The sequence below is a fragment of the Dromaius novaehollandiae genome, chromosome 16 (assembly GCF_036370855.1).
Source record: "Dromaius novaehollandiae isolate bDroNov1 chromosome 16, bDroNov1.hap1, whole genome shotgun sequence".
NCBI classification, from domain to species: Eukaryota; Metazoa; Chordata; class Aves; order Casuariiformes; family Dromaiidae; genus Dromaius; species Dromaius novaehollandiae.
The window spans coordinates 19,347,167-19,368,371 of NC_088113.1; the positions used below are offsets into that span (position 1 = coordinate 19,347,167).

At 46.3% G+C, this 21,205-nt stretch overlaps 1 protein-coding gene across 4 annotated transcripts in view; it reads right to left on the reverse strand.

The window, feature by feature from the left end:
• Nucleotides 1-1,487: 1,487 nt before the first annotated feature.
• KCNQ2 (potassium voltage-gated channel subfamily Q member 2) overlaps nt 1,488-21,205 on the reverse strand; it is an 81,042-nt gene continuing 61,324 nt past the window's right edge. For all 4 annotated transcript variants that reach the window (XM_026092917.2, XM_026092914.2, XM_026092916.2 and 1 more), the window contains 3 exons: nt 20,592-20,723; nt 12,633-12,756; nt 1,488-11,906 (listed from right to left, as the gene is read on the reverse strand). In XM_026092917.2, the coding sequence (XP_025948702.1) occupies nt 11,187-11,906; nt 12,633-12,756; nt 20,592-20,723 (976 nt within the window). In that variant the 3' untranslated portion in view covers nt 1,488-11,186. The remainder of the gene's footprint in view (nt 11,907-12,632; nt 12,757-20,591; nt 20,724-21,205) is intronic.

The following is a 21,205-nucleotide window of genomic DNA, read 5'->3' on the forward strand; positions in this document are numbered from 1 at the left end:
TGGCTGCTTTTCCCCAGCTGGAGTCGTGGGCTCTAAACTCATGCTTAAGTGTCCCCCTGAGTTGGTGTAATCTACTTGTGTTACCGCAGCTCTGCAGGACCCAATTCCCAGCAGCCTGACATATCATGTGGTCAAAAGCACAGGGAGCAAAGATATCCCTGCCCAAAGGATTTGAATAAAAATGGATTACCCATGAAGAGCTTCAGATGCGAGAAGACCAGGCAGATATGTTGATATGATAGCCAAGGCAACTTTTGCGTGCAATTGCCATCACCAGGAATTTGCATGTTTTGCAGTCATATGAATTTCGTATAAGGCTCCAGCATTTATTTCTGCTCCATGATCAGGGAGGTTTTCCACCGCAGGGGAAGCATGAGGCCCTTCCCCAGGAGCACTATACCAGCACGCTGGAGGTGAATTGCCAAGAAACAGCAATGCTTCCTGCAGACTGCAGCCGCATCCCCACCGCAAGAGCCAGCGGGGACAGGCACATCAAGGTGCCGTCTGCCAGCCCCAGAGAGCTGGGCTCCGCATGCTGCCTCTCTGCGTGAGCATCGAGCTCCCAGCACAGCCCGTGCAGCCACCAGACCCACCAGGGTTTTGCAGCTTACCTGGAAGCAGAGCTGGGGGACAACACTGTGGCCCAACAAACACAGACACACCTGGCAGGTTTAACAGTGCATGTGATGAGCAGCTCTAGGGGCTCGCAGGGTATTTAAAGGGTGGTACACAGTGTGCTGACACAGCATTATTTGGGAAAGCATGAGTTAGCCCACTATGAGCATATTGTATCTGCTTTACTAGGGGTTTTTAAGCTATGTTGGGAAAAAGCCTGGCATTAAGCCTGCTCAAACGACGGGGAATGGGATTTAGCAAGCTGAGAATTTTCCTGTTTATCTCACTGGTGAGAAGTATAATGAGATAAATACAGCGATGTTATTTAAGTACACCTGGATGTGCTGCATCCATGGGGGAAATGCTTGCACCTGGGTTTCTTTAATAGCTTCTGCAAAGACCGGCCATTGCTAAGGGCTTAGAGCCAAGTCATCAGAGATAACCAGGGGTTTGGTTTGCCTGAAGCAAGCTGTTTATTCTGCAAAGCCTGTTTTGCTGTCCTGTCTGAATGCCTGGCAGGCTCTCCAAAACGCAGGCGCTGGCTTCTCATCAGCTACAGCAATGGTCAGGTATCTGCCAGGAAGCACCTGATGTGAAAACTTTAATAAAATCAGTATTTTTAAAGGATTCTGAAGGGGCAGCATCCTTGTAACTGATGGCACTTGAGATTTCTGAGCTTGATTTCGTACATCAGAAAGAAGAGTGTTGTCTAAACTCAGGAATAAAGAAGAGAGGTGTGAAAGTTTAATGCCAGGAATGGTCAGGCCCTCGGGCACCATCTCGCTCCTCCTTTGCTGCCATTAAGAATGAGTCTTTGTCCCCAGAGCACTAAGAAGTCATCAGAAATAACCAAACAAAGGGAACTGAAGAAGTGCAAAGAAAAATAAATGTGTATTTCATCTCATGAAGGTTAAATCTCTGGCATTTTTACTGAATGCAAATTTTCCATTCTGATGCTTTGAGGCTTAAATTAATGATTGTGATTACTTAATTTTCCTCCGTTTCCTTTCCGATTGCAACTTTTTTTTTTAATATCACACATATACAGTTTTGCAGCTGCCACAGTCATTTGTGTGAAGGTACACGCTGCATCATGCTCAATGCTTCTGTGCAAAAGTCTGGGCTACGTTGCTTCTCAGTGGTGCTAATGTAAAACCATCTGTGACTGTGTTGTTCAGCATCTAGCTACTCCGTTAGAAAACTACAGGTCATTCCCTTGGCATCTGTCCCTATAAAATGTACATTGCACAAAGTCATGATTGAAATGTACAGAGGAGATTACACATTCACAGGAAAAAAAAAAGTCCGATTGCTATTTTACAAGAGAAAGTGTGTACCATTCAATACATACAAAATGTTTTAAAATTGTACATAAGTACCAAAGGCATTATGAGAGATTCTTTGGAGATGAAACAAAAGTGCAAAAAAGCCAAGGCAACAGAGCAAACGAAAGGAAGCAAAGCAGCAGCTGTCTTTGCTTTCTAAAGGACAACCAAACTTCAACGCTCAACTGAGCCCGAGACTTGTATGACCGGGAGGCCGGAGCGTGCGGCCACCTGCGCCCACGCAAAGCCAAAATAGCCTCTCCCAGGATGAAGTTCACATCCTAGCTCATGATGAGGGCAAATCCAGGATCAGAATTAAAGCCAGATCCTGTTATAGACTGTGGGATCTTGAGGGTATCTCTGGGAAACTGTGCCATACTCCAGCAGTGAGCATACATTTTGCTCAGAAACATTTTGGGGATTTAAGTGGCTCTTAAAACTGTAACAACCTTGGTCCAGGAGACAAATTTCAGGCCAATGCAAAAATCTGATTACTGCTCTTTTAATTGTATCCAGCAGCATTCAGCTGGAAAAGTCAATTTTTCATGGCATTATTAGATCTAGGTTGAGCATTGAAGGATAAGTTCTACCCAATCTAGATTTTACATCTGTCAAAATATAGGTAAAATTTTAAAGCTAGATTAAATCCTAGAGTATGATTAATTTGATGAGAATGGCAAGATTTCATTATAGGGGCAACTGGAGTCTGGTGGGCTGAATAGCTTGGAAAATCAGGCCCTTTGGCTGTATAACTTCATTTCTTTTGCAACTCTAAGATCAAAAAATGGGCTTTTGATGATGCTACGTTTCTTTTTTTTTTTTTTAATGACTCCTAACTAGACACTTTGATGTATGTAACTAAATACCTGGGTAAGGGTAAGTCCAGGACCCACAAGGGCAGCAGGATCTGCCCCGTTGGCAGTGGCTGGTCCTGACGGGCACCTGCCGCAGGTGGGATGCCGTTTCACAGCAAGCCAAGCCTTCGCCCTCGGCCACTATACTGCATATACTGCTATTTTTTTTTTTTTTTTTTAAGAAAGCCAAACAAATAATCGTCTAAACCAACTGCATCACTCTGAAGTGGGCTGTGTTGCCTTCAGAGGTGGGATTTCCCCCTGGGGTGGCAGTTATGTATCAAACCCTATTGCAAACCTTCTTTTTTTGAAAGAAATATATTATCAAAATAGTCTTTTGTTTTCATTTTACTTACTCTCCCACCGCCAAAGAAAAAATTTTTTTCTCCAGTTCATCTTGGATGCATTTTTCTGCCTTAAAGCCTGTGTGTGCATGTGTATGTATATACCCACATACAGCAATGTGTACGAGCATATATGCAAACACCATACACACACCTTTGCAGCCAAAGTTGTGTTGTCCTTTTCTCCCGCATGTTATGACAAAGATAAACTGTGTATTTCATTCAATCTGTACAGAATTTACAGTTCAGATGTATAGCAATGAAGAATATCTAGAAATACAGTAGTTAGGTATTTTAGGGCTGTGTGTGTTTTGTTGTTTCTGGAGTGTCGTTTTAAAAAGTACCAGAACAAAATCTCACTTCTTTTTGCTTCCCAGTAAAATATGTTTTCAGAAGCAATCAAACACAAGGTATTTCTTAACAAACCAGGATCCTTCTTTTCTCTTCCCCTAGTTAAGTCACAATACGAAATAGGCAGGTAACACTTTGGTGTCTAGTCAACACTCATACGCTTATTACGTGTAATGGTATCTGTCAGCATTTGGCATGTAATGTGCAATTTGTGTGCGGTACATGTGGATACTGTGCCAAAGTGACACTACGCAAGATAAATCTCGTAAATACCATGTCTAAACTGGAGAACCAGGTGTATAGTTTTAGTGTAAGGGGCATTACTGTGTAAGAACAGTGGCACCCACCTATACGAATTACTGATAAAAGAATAAAACATTTATAAGAATAATTTATTGAATCTCCTAAAGCATTTGATATACCACGCAGCAACTGTAACTATATTTAAAGTCTGCTCTTGATTTAAAGTAACCAACATAAACCCTCTGTCATGTCTCAGCTCTATCTTGTTTTGCCGCAATGTTACCCGCAAGTCTCAGGTTCTTTGCGCCATGTGTGAATTTTTGGAGGAAAAAAAATTGAAGAAAATTCCTACTTCAGATTTGAGGGGTTTGGGTCAGGTCGTGGGGAAGAATAATCACCCACAGAATGGTCCACGTGCTGCCTGCTGACAGCAGCATGGGCCATCTCCAGCTCCAGGTGAGGTGCGGAGCCAGGGCGGATAACCGGGCAGGACAGAGGAGTCCGGCTACCAGCGCTTTCAAGACCTTTCCCTGGGTCATGAGCAGGGACTGAGCAGGTGTCCACAGAGCACACTCAAGGACCGAGCCCTCCACACCGACATCTGTAACAGATCCAGTTCACGACCACCACTGCACGTGTGAAATGCCGGTCACAGTCACTGTGTTGGTCAGATTTAAAAGATTGCAGTGAAATGCTGCTTCTGCTTTGCGTGGAAAGGAGCGTGACTCCCCAAGCCCAAAGAGCCAGCAGTGTCAAATGGACCTGAAATTCCAAGGAGACTTCACCAGCAGCGTGACATTCAGCCTTGGCTTTGGGCCAGAACCATCCAAACTGAAGAGTTAGCATGGTTTCTGCCTGATATCATTAACCCTGCCTTAAAATTATAGACTGAGCTGCCAGTGAAATCTAGCCTAAGCTTGGCATTGTGTTTTGGAAAGCTTTGCGGCTGCAGATAGCTCAAGTTTCTCAGGACTAGGCAAGCAGATGCTGCTTGAACAATTCATTTGAAGCTGTATTTACAGAAGTCAGGAGAAGGCAAGATGATTCCAGGCTCACCAGCAACTTTGGCAATAACACAGCTTGGACTAGCTGCTTTACATTTCTCCCCATGATCAAGATTAATCACGGAGTCTGGCATGTGCAGCCACATTCATGCACTGCTCAAGGGGACTGGGTTCTCGAGAGCAGCTCTTGCTCTCAGGGAGCAAAAGCATCGACACTGTGAGCTCTTCTCCAAGACAATCAGTTTGACACGAAAATGGGAACTCAACCCTCATCACTGTTTCACCGCAATGAGCTATAGCCAAGGGAGCAAACCCTCACAGGGTGCTGTACAAACGGGCAAAAACGGCTCCATCCCCACACTGAAAGGCTCCAGTAGAACAAACTAGGGATGTGTGCAGCCCATGATGGCTCAGTGAAGAAGCAAATAAATTGCCAATAAAAAGCAAAACTGTCACGCTAACAAAATGCAAAGGCTTCCTGGGGCATCTAGCGATGCCATGGCAAAAGCAAGTCTCAGGAGCAGAGCTCTGGCATTGTATGTTCATTCGTATATAGGCCAGACAAGGAACATGAGGACACGGGCCCAGTGGCAAACTAGTGGCAAACCCCGAAGGTCTCATGACAGTCTGGTATTACAGAGGAGAGAACTGTGGCAAAACATTTATTGAGATATGAAGGTAGCTCAGCACCTCCCGGTGAAAAGAGTAGAGGACGCTTCCAAAATGAATGGATATGGCACAGCTACAAGTCCCCAAGATGCCCAAGTACCGTAGACACGAGTGGATGGAATTTCCAGAGGGTTTCCCAGAGTCTGGGAGTCACATTCCCCCCATCCCTTGGGGCTGGCAGGCACAAATGCGCGTGCACGCCCGAGCGCGGTGCAGACACGCTTCTTTGGGCTGCTCAGGTTGATGCACACCAGACAACCCTACGGGAACTAAACCAGAGACACGGCAAGGCCCACACACGTGGGCTAAAACAGCATCTCTCAAATGAAGTCCAGGCGTCTGCCCATGACATTGCCGACCCTGCTCTGCCTGCTCCTCCAGCCCTCAGGACGGGGTGTCCAGGATGCTCATCTGCGGAGGCATCCAGGCGGAAAGCAGGTTATATTATATACAGCCAACACAGTTCTTGGTTTTTCTTCTTCCTCCCCGTGTACACATTTCTACGAACCACTAGTTACAAACGTGATTTTTTTTGCCCCTTAGTTACATGTAGTAGCCGTGGAAATTGTGCATGCTGTATCAGAGGGACGGGGCAATGGTCAGTCGCAGCATCGAAGACGCTTGCTATAGCAGTGTTACCTACAGAAGCACCGCAGCACCCTACGGGACGGGGCGGCGAGAGGAAGCCCTCGCCCAGAAGTGACGCTTTTGGCAATGTGACCTCTTTAAGTACTACAGCAATCTGGGAGTGCAGATACAGCTGGAGCATATCGCCGTCTACTCGTCTCAGGCTGCATGCAGCAGCAGGCAAAATTGAGAGTGCAGTCCGTGAGAGCGTCTGGAAAGCACATTCATACGTTAAAAAGGAACCGGCTGCTCCTCTGCAGCAGCTGCTCCTTGCTGCTACCTAAATTATGAGCGTGATTAATACGGTATCAAAAACGTGTGTAATCCCTCCCGCTAGACACTAGTATAAGGCAAGCAGTATTGTGTCACTGGGGCATCAAACACTAAGATATACTAAAGAAGATTCCTATGGATTATTATTATAATTGTTATTTTAAAAACCCTATTGTTATTTAAAAAAAAAGCCAACCAAGTCACAGCCTTGCTCCAAAGAGCGTCCGCGCCGCGGCTCGGGCGAGCCGGGGTGCTCGTGTCGCACACCACCGAGGAAGGCTCGGGGGGGCTGCGATGCCCCGCCGCCTCCCGCCCTCACTGTTACCGGCAGCTGAAGGAGCTTTTGTATCTGATTTCCTTGTTTTTGGTCTCATGAAAAGGAAGCTTACAAAGAAAAAGTAAATTATCACCTCAGGAGGGAGGATGAGGGCCAAAAAACCTAAAACAAAACCAGCAACTCACTGCTATGGATCTTTATACGGGAGAATTCTTGGTCGAATTCCTTGGGAATTTCTCATAAAGGGGAGTCCTGGTGTAAGCTAACATCACCTTCTGGTTTCCTATAAAGTGAATTTTCCACAGGGCCACAGTAATTGTTATTCAGGCAGGAGGAAACCTTTTCGGGAGAGGAGCAGGGTTATTCCGCGGCAGCTCTGTGTTTTGATTTTGGCAATAACGTCGTTGTGACCACAGTGGTCGAGGGATATAAGGGAAATGAGGTTTGCAGTAATTCCCTCTTGAGAAAAATGTTAGCAAACATGTTTTTCCTTTCTCTAGGGTAACTGCTAGGTAAGTGAATGCTTTATCTGTGGAGATGCTCTGGCTTCTCAGGAAGATTATACAAACTTGTTCTAAAAATTTACATAATCTAAAATCTTAAAAATCAATTAAAAAAGTAAAAACACACCTATTTGTTTGTAAATAGCAATGACCCTGCTGAATTTAGTTGGACCTACTAAGCAGCATTAAAAAAAATATATTTTAAAAAACCTGATTTATCACATAGTTTGCTTAAAGAAATGTAATGGCCATCTGCACTGAACGAGAGTTATTTTTCGGTGAGTTCCTTGACATTTTTGGTTTTAAAAATTATTAATAGGAAAATGAGCCAACAAGGAAATTCACATACAAAATCTGCACTTGAGTAACATTAAAGTCCTTTCCCAAATGTTGGGAAATTCAACTAGTTGCTAGCGCGCTGTTCCTCTGTTGTCTCCTCCACCTGCACAGAGCTGGTCACGGCCCCGCTCGCGGCTCCCGTTCGGAGACGGGAGCGGACCAGGCGGCTTGGATCCGCACTGGGATGCAAAGCTCCCGACACCCGACTGTGGCTCCAGATCCGGATTTCAGGGACGGCCCCATCCCAGAGGTGGGGTCATTTGTAATATTTCTGCCAGATCTATACCCAGAGTCTGAAAAAAACTCCCAGGTTTCCCGGAGCTCTGGAGATGCTGGGCTCTGCGGGGAGGATGCGCGCCGAAACCCGGGCTCCGGGTGCCCAAACAGCCCGGGAGCGGCTCAAAACGGCCTGCTGCAAATTTGGCTCACCCCTGCTCTTCAGCTTCCCTCAGCTTGTGTCCAAACTTGGTATTACCTAAAACTTGCTTCTGTCCTTTGGCATTTTCCAAAAAATACAGATGGGGACATGGGAGGAAAGGGGAGCAAAGCCCAGCCTGGCAGAGGCTCAGCAGAGGGACAAGGTTTGCCTGGCAGGTTTTTTTGTTAAACATCTTCCATGTTGGGACTCCCTTATTAGGCCAAAATCTAGTATTTTATTTTAATTTAGCGGTTAGGACTTCTTTGGAGTATGTCCTACGGGCATGGGAGAGGCGAGAGGTGGAAAGGGAAGACTTTGCAGGGAGGATTACATTACAATTTGGAACAGAGGAAAAAAAGCTTTATGCTTATAAGCAACAAATCCTTCAGTTCGAGCAAGCTCTGTTCTCGTTTATGCAGGCATAATTCAATTTCACTGAAATAAGGAGCGTTATTTGCTGTTAATTCTGGTGTAAGTTAACCCCAAAATCCAGCTAAAGCCTTTTTGTCTGGATGAATGAGAAGTGATGATTTATAACGTGGTTGTGGATGGAGGGGTGCGTGCATGTGAGAATTTCTATGAAATGATGCTGGGGAAAAAGGTGGAATTTTTCTTACATCTTCAAAAAAAATTCTCTGTGAAATCTGCAACAACTAGACACAATCTGTGCCACACATACACAAAACCTGTTTTCTATTAGCACTGATTGTGCGACAAGTCCAATACCTTTTAAAATTACAAAATAGGAGAACTTTATAAATCCTAGCGTACTAATTTACTTGAAGAGGGAAAACACAATCCTTAAAGGACTGGGAAATAAGAATCTGGATTTTTTTTTTTTTTAATGAGGTAAAAGACAGCCAGATTTCAGCATGTGGGGAGGATACAGTGGGACTGCTTTGCCTCAGGACACATGCACACACGTGGCATTACCTGCTTTCAAGGGTGTTAGACCATCTACACAGGGAAAGGGACTTTGCAATAAGAACCGTAAATGGCCATTCAAAATAGAGTTAATGGGGCTTCAAATTTAGGACATGATGAAAATTGCACCACACAGAAATTGTGCCTCGATGTCCTGTTGACTTTGCCTCCAGTCTCAGGGGCTGTATTAAAATCCTGCCATGTACCTATGCTGTAACAGCACTGCAGAACATCATCCTCACCCTCAGCTAGAGTTACTGCCTCTATATTATAGCTTTCTGTGCCAAATTTCCAACAGGCCTTCCAAAAGGCACTTTGCACTTGCATGTGCAAAGGCAAACACTTTTTCGCTCTGACTTGGGCAACATCAGCAGTGAGCAGCTGCCTGGAGCAATGTGGATTCTTCCCTTACCCAACGCCATTTCCATTCTTGGGGTCACTAGAAAACATGTCACCAAGTCTGATTTGGGACCTGCTGACATTTCTTGCTCTACCAAAAGGCATCTCATTTTGCAATGCACAAAGGGCAGATTTGCACAGTTTACAACCATTTTGCACTCCAAAATGAAAGCTTTCTCTTTATGGAAGTGTATCACTGCGTTCACTCTGCAGGGAGCAATCTGGAGCCAAAGGGAGTTTGGGAGCACAAGCAGAGAAGGGAGAATGGACTGAAAGGGAAGGAAGGGAGCTAGCAGGACTGGAAGTCCAAGTTCCCCCTAGGAAGAATGTTTTCCCCTCCTGAATGGAAAAAAATGGCAGGAGAAATTACGCAGAGCCTTTCTCCACTCCTCACTCCCACGTGAAGATCTGTGTGTTGGTCCTTAACTAGGGCAAAAGGACATTTTTATTTCCTGTCTACAAGCTCTCAGACTCCTTTCCTGCACACACATCTTCCCCAGGGGTCACAGGAGTCCCGCGTCTCCCCTGGCTGCTGCCTCTTGCCAAGGAAACTGGAGCAGAGAAAAACTCCATGATTCTCCCTTCGCCCCAAGCAAGTCAATATTCAGCCTCTCAAAGGCCACACCAAAATGGACTTGTCACCTAACTATCCTTAACAAGCTCCTGACACGTCACGTGGAGAATGTGGAGGGACGGGGTTTGAAATCATGGACATGGCCCTGACTCCACCGCACAAAACACACGCGGGATCTGGGCTGTGGATGCCTGGGAGGAGTCAGAGGCACAACACTGGCCGTGGTGGCCCAGCCCGGGAGATGGATCCCGAAACACAATGGCAGGTTTTTTCTTAATCCATCCCCTTGCAAGAAAAAAAAAGAAAACCTATACAGGTCTTTGATAGTTAAAGGATCACTTTGTGACTTTGTTTTGGTCCCAAAAGAAACTTTGAGCATCGTTTTCCCCTTGCCTTCCCCCAGCTGGACGCGCTGCTGAGGTTGCCAGGAAGGACACAATGATCTTGCCACGGGAAAGTACTTTAACAACAACGCAACTGGGCAGACTTGGATTGGCACCACTTGCGGGCAAGCACAGGTAAGAGGCTTCTAAAAGACCATGAAGAAACGAAGGAGCACCTCTTAACTCAGCTTGAGGGATCAAAACAAAACCAGAAGGATGTCCTGAGGACACGGGTGTGAGAGTTTTGGCAGGGCAGAAGAAGAAAGGGAAGATTTTCGTGGCGCATAGTGTGTGCAAAAGTGTTCAGACACAATGCAAACCGTAACAGAAGGGCACTGCTCTGGACAGCACGGCTTCGAACGGCCGGAGCTCAGCACTGAGCCCGCGGCAGCGCGGGGACCACATCTGACACATCGCCCTCTCCCTCCGGCACCGTGCAGCTGTGGCTCCGCCGGCCACAGCCCAACTATGCTTCACCCCCACTGCAACCTCTACCCACCAGCCCTCACATTTTCATGCGTTATATTGGAATTATACCACCTTCCCGATGGTCAGCGAGGAATCATAGCCTAACGGTCCTCCAGTAATTACCGCATAACCTAAAATCTAAGCCAGAAACAACCAGGTGTTCATTCTGCAACTCCAAAATGTGTAAAGGTGTAATCACCGGTGACATTAGTCAGCCACCAGTTACCGTGACCTCCAAAAGCCCTGGCCGAGTGATTCGTTTGTGCCCTGCATCTTAAAAGGTTACGAAGAAATGTAAATTGCCTACCCTGCACCATGAAGGAATTTCACCTAGTGATCTTAGAAAGACAGTATGAAAGAAATCCAGACTCTCCAAGGCTCCAGTTAGCTCACCACAGTGGCCTCTTCCACAAAATGCAGGCTCGGACCTGCTCCCTCCCCCCCAAAGTAACCTGCAAGAGCGTATCCGCCAGCTAAGGATGTCCTAGGTGGAGGAAAACCTTAGCTGTCAATCCCCTTGAGCAGTTCAGCGCGTGGACAGCTTGAGTGGGCAGCTGGCCACTGCTCGGACTGGGCTCGGCGGGTGCTGGGAGGCTTCACTGTCTGGGGGCCGACCAGCCCATGTCACTGAAGGGTCCCTCGCCCGTGGCCGACCGGGGAGGAGGGCCGCAGGGCGTGCAGAGGTCAGAATCGGTGTCCGACTCCCCTTCCGCAATGTAGGGTCTGATTTTGGCCACGGCTGCATAGCAACCGTTGTTAAGGATGTCCAAATTCTCTTTGGACTGGGAAATGCTAAAGCCGCTGAAAGAGCGCTCCAGTTCCTCGTGGTCTACCGAGGGGATGGAGATCGACGTGTCGCTGTCTCTCATGGCACTCTCGTGGTGTTTGGTTGTAATGTCTTCGTTCCTCAGATACTCTATGCTCGCCCTGTTCCCACCACTGTACGCTGACAAGGAGCGCTCGTGTGAAGGCGGAGGTGGGATTCGAACCAGCGAGCCAGGGTCTCCAACGGGCGAGGAGCCGTGACTCTGCCGCTGGTAGGCCTGCTGCTGGCACGACGTTGAAGGCGGGCATGTGTTGGTCGGGGCTGGTGGAGCAGAGAAGTTCTTCTGACCCATGGAGCTGGTGGACCTGATGATTTTGATGATGCAGCCATTCTTGTCAATGTGCTCCCTGCTGTCTTCAGGGCTGTGGTAGGGAGGTGCTGGGTCTGGCTCTTTGGACCCAAAATAGGCTTCCGTCTCTGTTGGCGGGATACCCATCCTCTGCATGTAAATGTTCACCAGGAAATCCAGCTTCTTCTCCATCGACTGAACCTGCAAAACACCACCGTTGCAGTGTTACACACTTCTGGTTGAAGCAAACTGACAACTTCCAACCACATCTAGGTATAAACATGGGTCTGGACGACCTCTGCCCACACTGGCCTACACCAAACTGGAATTTCAGTAAATATTTAATTGTCTTACTCTGAAACCACCTCTAATTCTCCACCTGTTTGCAGTGTTTTCTTTAAGCTCCTGTGATATTTGTGACATGCATCGAATTCCAGGAAAGCTGGAGGACGATCACATCCGTCCAGTGCTTGTCAGCTCCTCACAGTCTTTGGTGCTTGCCTGGGCTCAGATGGTCATGGGGATTTCTCGGCCTTGTATTCTGGGAGGAATTTCACCTGCTACAGCAGTCAGGCTCACAGACACGTGAAACACATCTTGTTTAAGGGGATGGTGTCCAAAAGCGCCCACGTGGAAAAGGAACAAAAGCTGTTTCTCAAAAATAATTTAGACATTTGGTCGGCTCACAAAACAAGTCTGTAAGAGACAGATTCCAAAGTGCCTAAATCTGTTTTGCAAGTAGTATCAAGTTTCTACAACTTTTAGTGCTCTTCCATAATTTCCTACTTGCTTCTTTTTCAAGATACTCTTAGCTCTTACTTTTTTTCTGAATGGCAATATCCCCACGGGGGAAAAAAAACCCAAACATCAAAGCGACACAGTACACGCAATACCCTCTGATAAGACCCCCCTCCAGCCCCAAAGTACCTGTTTTTCAACTTTTCCAAGCCTGCCCATCATGCTCGGGTCTTCGGGCAGCTCCCCCTCTGCCGGCCCTTTGGTCCGATCCTTGTCCGTCATTGAGGATCCTCTCCCAACGATCTGGTCAACTCTAGCGGGATCAGAAAATCCCCCCACCCCCGGAAAAGGACCTGGAGTCAGTCGGAGACAGCAGGCGAGGAGGGCTCTGCTCGCCGCCCCTCCGTGGGACGGAGCGACAGCCTCTCTCCCAACTAACACTCCAAATTACTCACAGACACAGAGTGGCACTGAAGTGTTAATTTAGATGCAAAATTCAGAGCGGTATTAGCAGAGTTTTAAATGATCCATTTCTGTTTATACAGATAAAATCTGGCACATTATGCACAGTAAATTTACCCACTGCAAAGAGTTTCTTTAACTGGCTTTCTTCCAAATCAATTAACTTTTTATTTGTACTCAGGAATTGTTGTTTTGGGGGAAGATCAAGTTTTCTGCCTAGCATATGTCAATGAGTTTTTTTCAATCTCTGCAGCAGTTTCCTCTCCTCAATGCAAGTGTAAATGTGTAATTCTCATGTCCAAGTAAACGAGACTCTTGCCCTAAGCCCCAGACAAACAGGTGTAATGCTAACCGTCGCAGTGGAATTACATCAGCCAAATTTGGTCATTAAGTACCAAGCATTACCAAATTGTCTTTTTTTATCAACTTGCAGCTATATCAAGGGAATTCTTCTATCAGCAGGACTCCAGCCAGTAACAGCAGAAGACACACCTGTCAAACCAGCAGCCAAAGCTACTGGGCACATTGTTTAGCACTAGCTTAGTTACACATTACATTTGCAGTTCCTCGTTCCCAGTCTAGGAACACCTGGGTTGATATTTAGCTCCGTCTTCAGAGGAGGAAAGAGGGCAGAGCCGGACTGGAGGCTGGAAGTCAATTTTATTTGAGGCCTCAAATCTAGATTTTCTGGAGAGTAAATATTGGAGCTTCCTGATCCTTCAAAAGTCAGGAGAGCAACTCAGTCTTGGAACGTGTTCTTAATGGTAGCCCAATTTACAAGCTAATTCTAAGCCAGGCAAACTTTACTCTTGCATAATGCACCAAAGGTAAGGGTGGCAGGGGAAGAAAGGGTTAATTAATCTGACTGAAACCAAGTTGAGGTATCTTGAGCGGAAAACTCAAAATGCTTCTTATGCAGTTCTGCCGTGTGGGCCATGGGTCCATGCACCAGAAGGAGGAAAAGGAAGGAGCTGAACACAGACAGACAAGGGAAAATGAACAAACAAAAACCAAGGAAAGGAATGAGATGTGAGGCCATTTCCAACAAAACTGCCATCTAGTTTCTTTACATTTAACAGGGCCTTAAAATACACATTCGCTGCTGACAAAAAAGGACAGAAATCAGTGGGTATAGACCAGTGTGGCTCCCTTGGCTTATATTAGAGTGACAGCAGCTTACACCACCAGAAGCTCTGGCTCAAAGAGACGGAGTGGATGAACATAGCACACCAAAGACAGAAAATACAAGCCAACGATTATTTTGGAGTTTATCTTTGATCCCAGAAGATACTTCATTTAGGCAGGGATGTGACAGAATACTGTTCTATTTTAAAAGTCATGTTTGATCCTTTGCTTAGCAATATAAGCGCAGGAGTGCAAGGAGCACCAAGTGCTATAATTACAAGCGTGAGGAATATGCATGCCTTATTTCTCTCTTGTAATGGGAGAAGCATATTATTCACAATTATAGGAACTCCCCACGAGGAATGCAATTACTGACATGACATACATCACAAGAAATCCTACAACAATACTGTTACTATGTAAGCAAAGAGGTATTAAATCGGATACCTCGGGCTACCTGGGTTTGGAATCACAAGTCAAGGCGTAGCTGAGCCACTGTACGAACTCCTCTCCTGTATGCACAAGCAAGTAGACTAGTAAAACAAAGAACATGCATTTAAAGAGGCCCAAAGTCTTATCACTACTGGATATTTGGGAAGGCTGAGAAAAAACAGAGGGTTCTCTGTCCTTGCGTCACATCTAGCACCGTGCTAACACTGAAATGTGTCCACTAATGAGAATGAAATGTCCTTCAGCAGTTGCTGAGCAGAGAAGGGAGGTAGGACAGACTGTAACAGAGAGAGTAAACCTGAACATAGCCATGCTGTGGTGTATCATAATAGTAGAGATACTCTTTTGCAACCCTATTTCTAGTCTTGCAGAAGCTGACGAAGAAATTCTACTCTCTTCTGTGTCCTTAAGAGAAGAGCTATGCTGCAAGTGGGCCTCACATGACCCATGTGAAGCACAGTAGACCTGGTGGCACTTCACAGATTGAGTGATCACTGGTATCTTATGCAGAAGGGCTGACTTCTTCCATCACCTTGAGCCTGATCATGACTTGCCTGTAGACCTACTGTGATATAACCGGGCCAAAGCCCTCCACAGACCTCATCCTTAAAGCACTCAGAAGCCCTTGCCCCTGTGCCATTGAAACCAGAGCCTTTCAGTCTCGCAGGAGCAACCCTGCTTGACAGGACCATTCACTTCATGTCTATGCTTTTTGCCCATCCTGACTGCTAAAGCGGTCATCTCCAGCAGCTAAGAAATCAGAGAACCTGATCTCACCTCAGAGGCATGGTCCACACCGAGCACAGCGCAGCGGGAAGCTGCAGGACACTGACTTCAGTGTAGAGAGGGGCAAACGAAGGTGAACCGAGCACTTCTCTTGGTTTCTGGCCCACTTCATGAGCAGGGCAGAAGGAGAAACCAGGCTCAAGGTCTCCTTCCTCTTTGCTTCCCACAGCAGAAGCGAGAAACCAGAGGAGAGTGTTCCCACCTTCAGCAACATACAGAGATTTCATTTGTGCCTTGTCTGATAAAAGAGGAGATGAGAGGCATTTCCCTGTGCTATCCCAACCCATCTGTGCCTACCTAGGCACCACGAGGATACAGCCGTCAGCAAAGAGCAGGAGATCCTTCTAGCCATTAGAAAAGAGCTTGGGGTTTTGTCTAAATTGGGGAGCAAAGTTCAAAAGATGAAGATAGAACAGAGTCAACCTCTGCAAGCAGTGGTGGAAAATGTATGTTCCTACTGCACGACAAGGGACCACAAATCTCCCCAAAGATGCCAAATCCCACTTATGCGCTCTATCCCATGGGGAGCCTTCTGCATTCCCAACTCTTATCTCGGCTGTGTCAAATACACATACGTGTAGGGAAGGATTCAGTGGAGGCTTTGGAAGAATCGGCCCCCTACTTTTCCTGTTGTGGCAGAAGAGGATTCAAAGATTTCTAACGATGCATGACAAACTGTCCCATCTGCTGCCTTTGACAGGCTCTGCTGTGCCCCTAGTTTGTGAGGGAGAGAGAAGGGGGTTGTTCTTTGATGTGGACTTTGATATCTTTCCTTCTTTCTAATGATACAAAAAATAAAAATAAATCTTGCATCAGCCACAGTGCAGGTTTTCTCATGCTTCATTATGCTTCATGCTAACAGTACATGCAAAGAGGTGTAGTATGTCACCCTTGGGCCAGAAGCAGACATCAAAAGGTCAAACGGCTCAAATGAGATAAAAATGAAGTGTTTGGGAATATATATTCAATTCTTTTCCGTTTTCTTTTTCTTTTATAATTTTTTACACAATTCAAGCACTGAAGCCAAACCCCCTTCATCCAGGTCACATGACTGGCTACTTACCTTCTTATTTGGCAATAAAGTTTGCTCTAGACATGTTTTGACCAATATCTGATGTCTAAATATTACTGAGGTTGCATCTGTTTCAAAACGGGTCTGTGTTAAATCAGTCGGAGCGGAGAATTTACTCCAGCTTCTCCGTGGGTACCGCATGGAGCAAACACCTCCAGCCAAGTTACGGCCACGGACAGACATTAGCATCGAGCTGCCTTTGCTGCAAGTTATCCACATAAAGCTTTCGGTTGAGCTGGGCCCTTGGTGCAGCCCCCGGGGCTGAGATAGCTCAGGGACATCACTCGGTTTTGTTTCTCTTCCCTCACTGGATGTTTTGTTCTGATTTGGGCAGCATTTGGCTAAACTGGGGGGTGCGATCGAAAAGGGAGAGGTCGGTGCAGCGCCCGGGTACCGCATGGCACATGCACTGGGGCCTTTGCTGCAACCTCCTGTACTCCGCGCCTTTTCACAGCCTCTCAGCCACAGCTCAGTAAAGAAGATATCAGAAAATTTGTTAAAAAAGGGAGCAATTATAAGGAAATGCCCTAATGTCCCCGGAGCCTAGTGGGCATGTAAAAAACAGATTTTTAAACTAGCTCTAAGCATTAGAAACTGCAAAAACAGAAGAAAAGAAGAGGCATTAACATTAATCTGAAACTATAAGAGAACTGGAGTGAACAGAATAAATACTCCTGTTTGAGGCTGTATGGGAGTTCTTCCTAGCATGTGCGAGGTGCAAGGTTTCACATGGAAATCTCACCTCTAATGAAGGCTTGCTGCACACCTAACCTGATAGGTAGATATAACAAAATCCATCTGAATTTATATTTTTATTGTAATATCAAAATTTTGCTACAAATAAGAAATTTATTTCATTTTTAAAGACTAGTTTTGGGTCTCATCATTTGGGGGGAGAAGAAATGCATTCTCCTCAATTTCTCAAAGCATTTTTTTCCAAGCATAAAGCTTGGTGCTTCTGGAAAATTTTCTCTCTCTGTCTATATATATATATGTATATATATTTAATCTTTGAGCCAGCTGAGTGGCAAGAAGTAAGCTTTCAATATTCTTTTTACTCACATTCCTTTGGTGAAGATTACTCAGAGCTGCTTAAATGAAAATCAAGAGATTTGTCATGTATTAGCTCCTAGCGAGGACAAGTATATTTAGAAAAAATATTTGAGGCTAAGATTGCTGCATTTAAAAGCCACCTATTATTTGTGCATGGCAGATGACTTTCTGTCAAATATTTGCATCCCCCTCTGGGCTCCGGGGGTTTTGAGACAAGGTGAAAATGCAGCTCCAAGCGTACATAGACCCTTTTTTGAAATTCAGAGCCCCTAGTTGCCTGTCGTGGCCCCATTGACCAGCCTCGCCGGGGAATGCCCTCAACGGGCACTTAGGGGAGAACATGCTCCTCTCAAAGTCAAGTCAGGGGCATGGTTTTACCTAGCATGAGGACTTGATATAGGCAATGAGAAAAAATCTCGCTTATTGATTGAGGGCTGGGTTTGACTCCTGCTTTTCTTTTTGCATGCAAAATCAGGGTCTTCTTTTGAACATCAAATACATGGTTGCAGTGTTTTTAACACAATCTTTTCTCCGTGGTCAGTAGAGTTGCATCAGCAAGAAAAAGAGACCACTACATTTATCAGGTACGAAACACTTCATTCTTACTTTGCCCACTGAAATAAACTCATTTCAAAGTACAAAGAGCTGCAAAAAGAGGCTCCTTTGCTTGCATATGATGTGAAGTGTTTCATCTTTTAGAAAGTAGATGGTTTAGTTTATATTGGCTTTGTGGGGAAATATTCCATCTTTCTACATTTGAGGACAATCTGATAAAATATGAGATTATAAAAAGATATGATTTTCCTATCAAACACCTAGAAGAAGACTGAAAAAAATGCTACTGAAGAAAGTGATGGTTATTGACGACTGTACAAATGTCTCTTTTTTTTCCCCTTTGGCTTGCCTAGTGTGAGAGCCCATTCCTGAAAGTAAATCAGAGTGTATCCAGTGTAGCAAGCCCTTCTGAGTCATGATTTAGCAAGCTGCATTGCTAAGCGATCAATGCCGTCATATAACTGGCATGAAAGGGGTTTGACATTAAGCAAATCAAAAATCCAGAGAAAGCGGCATTTTGGTGAATCCTAACCTAGGCGAGTATTGGGGAGATTCTTTAGAAGAATACATGGGTCCTTTGGTTGGATACTTCTTATGCCGGGGAGTTGAAGGGGGCGGGGGACCCACAATCATATCTATCCTGGCAAAGTAAATAAGAAAAAAGACACCAGCAAAATGCATAATGAAGCAACATGTAGAGAAAAGTTGGTCAGAAAGTTGCAGAAAGAAACAACTGAAAAACAGAACGACAGAGAGAGAAAGAGAGAGAATTTGAAAATATATTCCGCTCGAAACAGAACGCACTCCTCTATCGCCTGGTTGTTGGTGAAAGGCAGAATCTTCCCCGACCCCAGGCAAGATTCGGAGGGTTAGGAGCACACACACACCGCTGCCCGTTAAAGGAGATTCCCCCCGACATGTAATAGGAAACATGCTTTACCCTCTGGAATATATTTGCATATATGTAGCAGTATCCCGTTGAAACAGCTGGATATAGAGCATATATTCTCTTTTCAATTACAGTGCTAGATAACACATCCTCAGCTAGTGCAGAAAAGCAAGAGCCGTTGGAGTCAACGAGATAGGCTGCAGGATTGTGTAATTCAATGGGTGGAAGACATCCATGGATGGCAAGGTGTCGGGATGAGACACAAGACAGGCACAGTACTGAAAAGAGCACATTACACACAGACCACAGTGACAGAGGCATTCATGGTTAAAGAGGAAAGTGCATGTAAACATCCCAGAAATTTGCTTGAATACAGCTTTCATCCAACAAAGCCCTGGCTTAGGGAGGTCAAAACCAGCCCCGCGGAACCGAGCTGGCAGGGAGAACACATTGCCCTGATTGCTGGAAAAAAAGGGAGAGAAACAGATGCCGCCCTCCTCCGAGCTTTGCTGTGACAACCTCCCTGCGCCCCGCTGCTGCCTTTCGGGCCAGGGTCAAGCCAAGGCTGATGGACACAACCCACGTTCACGCTAGGGCCGGTCGATCGTGCCACAGCTGTCCCACGCGCACCTCCCCTCGTCTAGAGGTTGCCCCTTTCCCATCTTAGTACCCGATGGATGGCTAGGACATCTCTTGGTGCCTATTTAGCTGTGATGGTCAGTGCATCCAAAGGCAAGCACTGGCTCTGCTTGTTTTCCCACCACTGATCTGCCCAACGGACACAGCCGTGGGGTTGGCAGGGATCTGGGGTCTGGTTCTCAATGTGGGACATGGAGGACTCAAGTTGTCAGATTAAAAGAATTAGCTCAGATCCTCTGTTCAGGGGATCGCATTCACCTGTTCTTTCTAGGGAGAAATAATTTGGTGATCCTTATGGAAAATGAAATTCTAAAATGCCCTTCTCAGTTCTCTCTCAGTTGCCCAGTCTTGAGTCTCTTTTTCACGTCTTCCCCTATTAAAACTAACTCGTCTGCCCTTAACATTTCAGCGCAAAGGCTGAAATCCAGCACTGCTAAACCACAGCAATGTCGGTGGGCCCAGATGTGAAATTCCCTTCTGCCTGTATGCTTGGCCGGCCAGGCTCCAGCTGGATTCCTCCTAAAACAGCTCAGAGGACCTAACCCCTGCAAGAAATCACTGCATCCTCACTGCCACCTCTGCTCTTAGAGGAGCCTCAAAACACCAGGATATCAGACTTATTTTGTATCGCTCCTAGAAAGGTGGCAAATAAGCCATATTCCCCTTTGGACCACGGCACCAAATCCTTGCTATGCTGCAGGGAGCAGTGCGTTGCAGCGCAGATACGCACCAGCCCGCGCCCTGTCCTACCTACGTGATGCACTATAATGATAGGAGCTGCTAAAGGAAACGCTGTGGGAGGATGCGCTGCGAACGCCGTCCTTCGTGCGGGTACCGACACCACGGGGAGGAGGGAGGAATCTTTCTAGGGCTCCCAGGGCAGTCCTAGAGCGGGCAGTAAAGCAGTTTTATTGGCATAGCACCACTGCTTGCTCTACTCTCCCTGCCACCGCCATCCCTGCAGGTCCCACCCACAAGCACCAAGGATTTCCTCCAGGATTTCTCTTAGGAAGAAAAAAATCAGTCGCAGCTGCAAAGGAAAGTGTGTCTATCACGGCAATACCTCCACGATTAGCAAAAGCAGTGAAAAAGTGAAGCAAACAGAGGAGTCTCTTGCCTGGACTGAAGGTTTTTAATCCGGGAGAGCATGTCCAGGTGCCCAGCTGAATACTGTTCAATGACGTCCATCACGTCATAGGGCCGGAGGCTCTCCTTAAACTTGCGCTTGGAGACGAGAAATCTCATGATGCTGCAGGGAGACAGAGAGGAAAAGGCAAATCTAGTCTCCGGGCTGGAGCCTGAGCTGCTTCGCGATAGATAAAAACACTGCGGGGAGCTCCTTTGGGCGGAAAATGGAACAAATCCCAGCACTGCGGTTTGGAGAGGATGCGGCAGTAGGAGGAAGGGGGGGATCCGCGGGGGTCTCGCGGCACGGGTCTGGCTGCGCGAGCCACCTCGCCGCCCCGCATCTGCAAGTGTCAGCATTAAACAGAGCCAGCGAGAACACGGATCGGGATGTACCGCTGCAGGGGATTTTCCTGTTTCTCCACTTATTCCTTCCCTCAGCAAAAATTACTCTTTCTCGCAGAGTTTTCTGCAAAGGAGGGCAGCCCACCCAGGGGAAAGATAGCCAGCGACATGGAGATTGCAGCATTTTCCACCACTTTAAATTTCCTTTTTTTTCCCTCCCCTATTTTTCACTTTTCCTGACCACCGCCCTCCTCTCCCGCT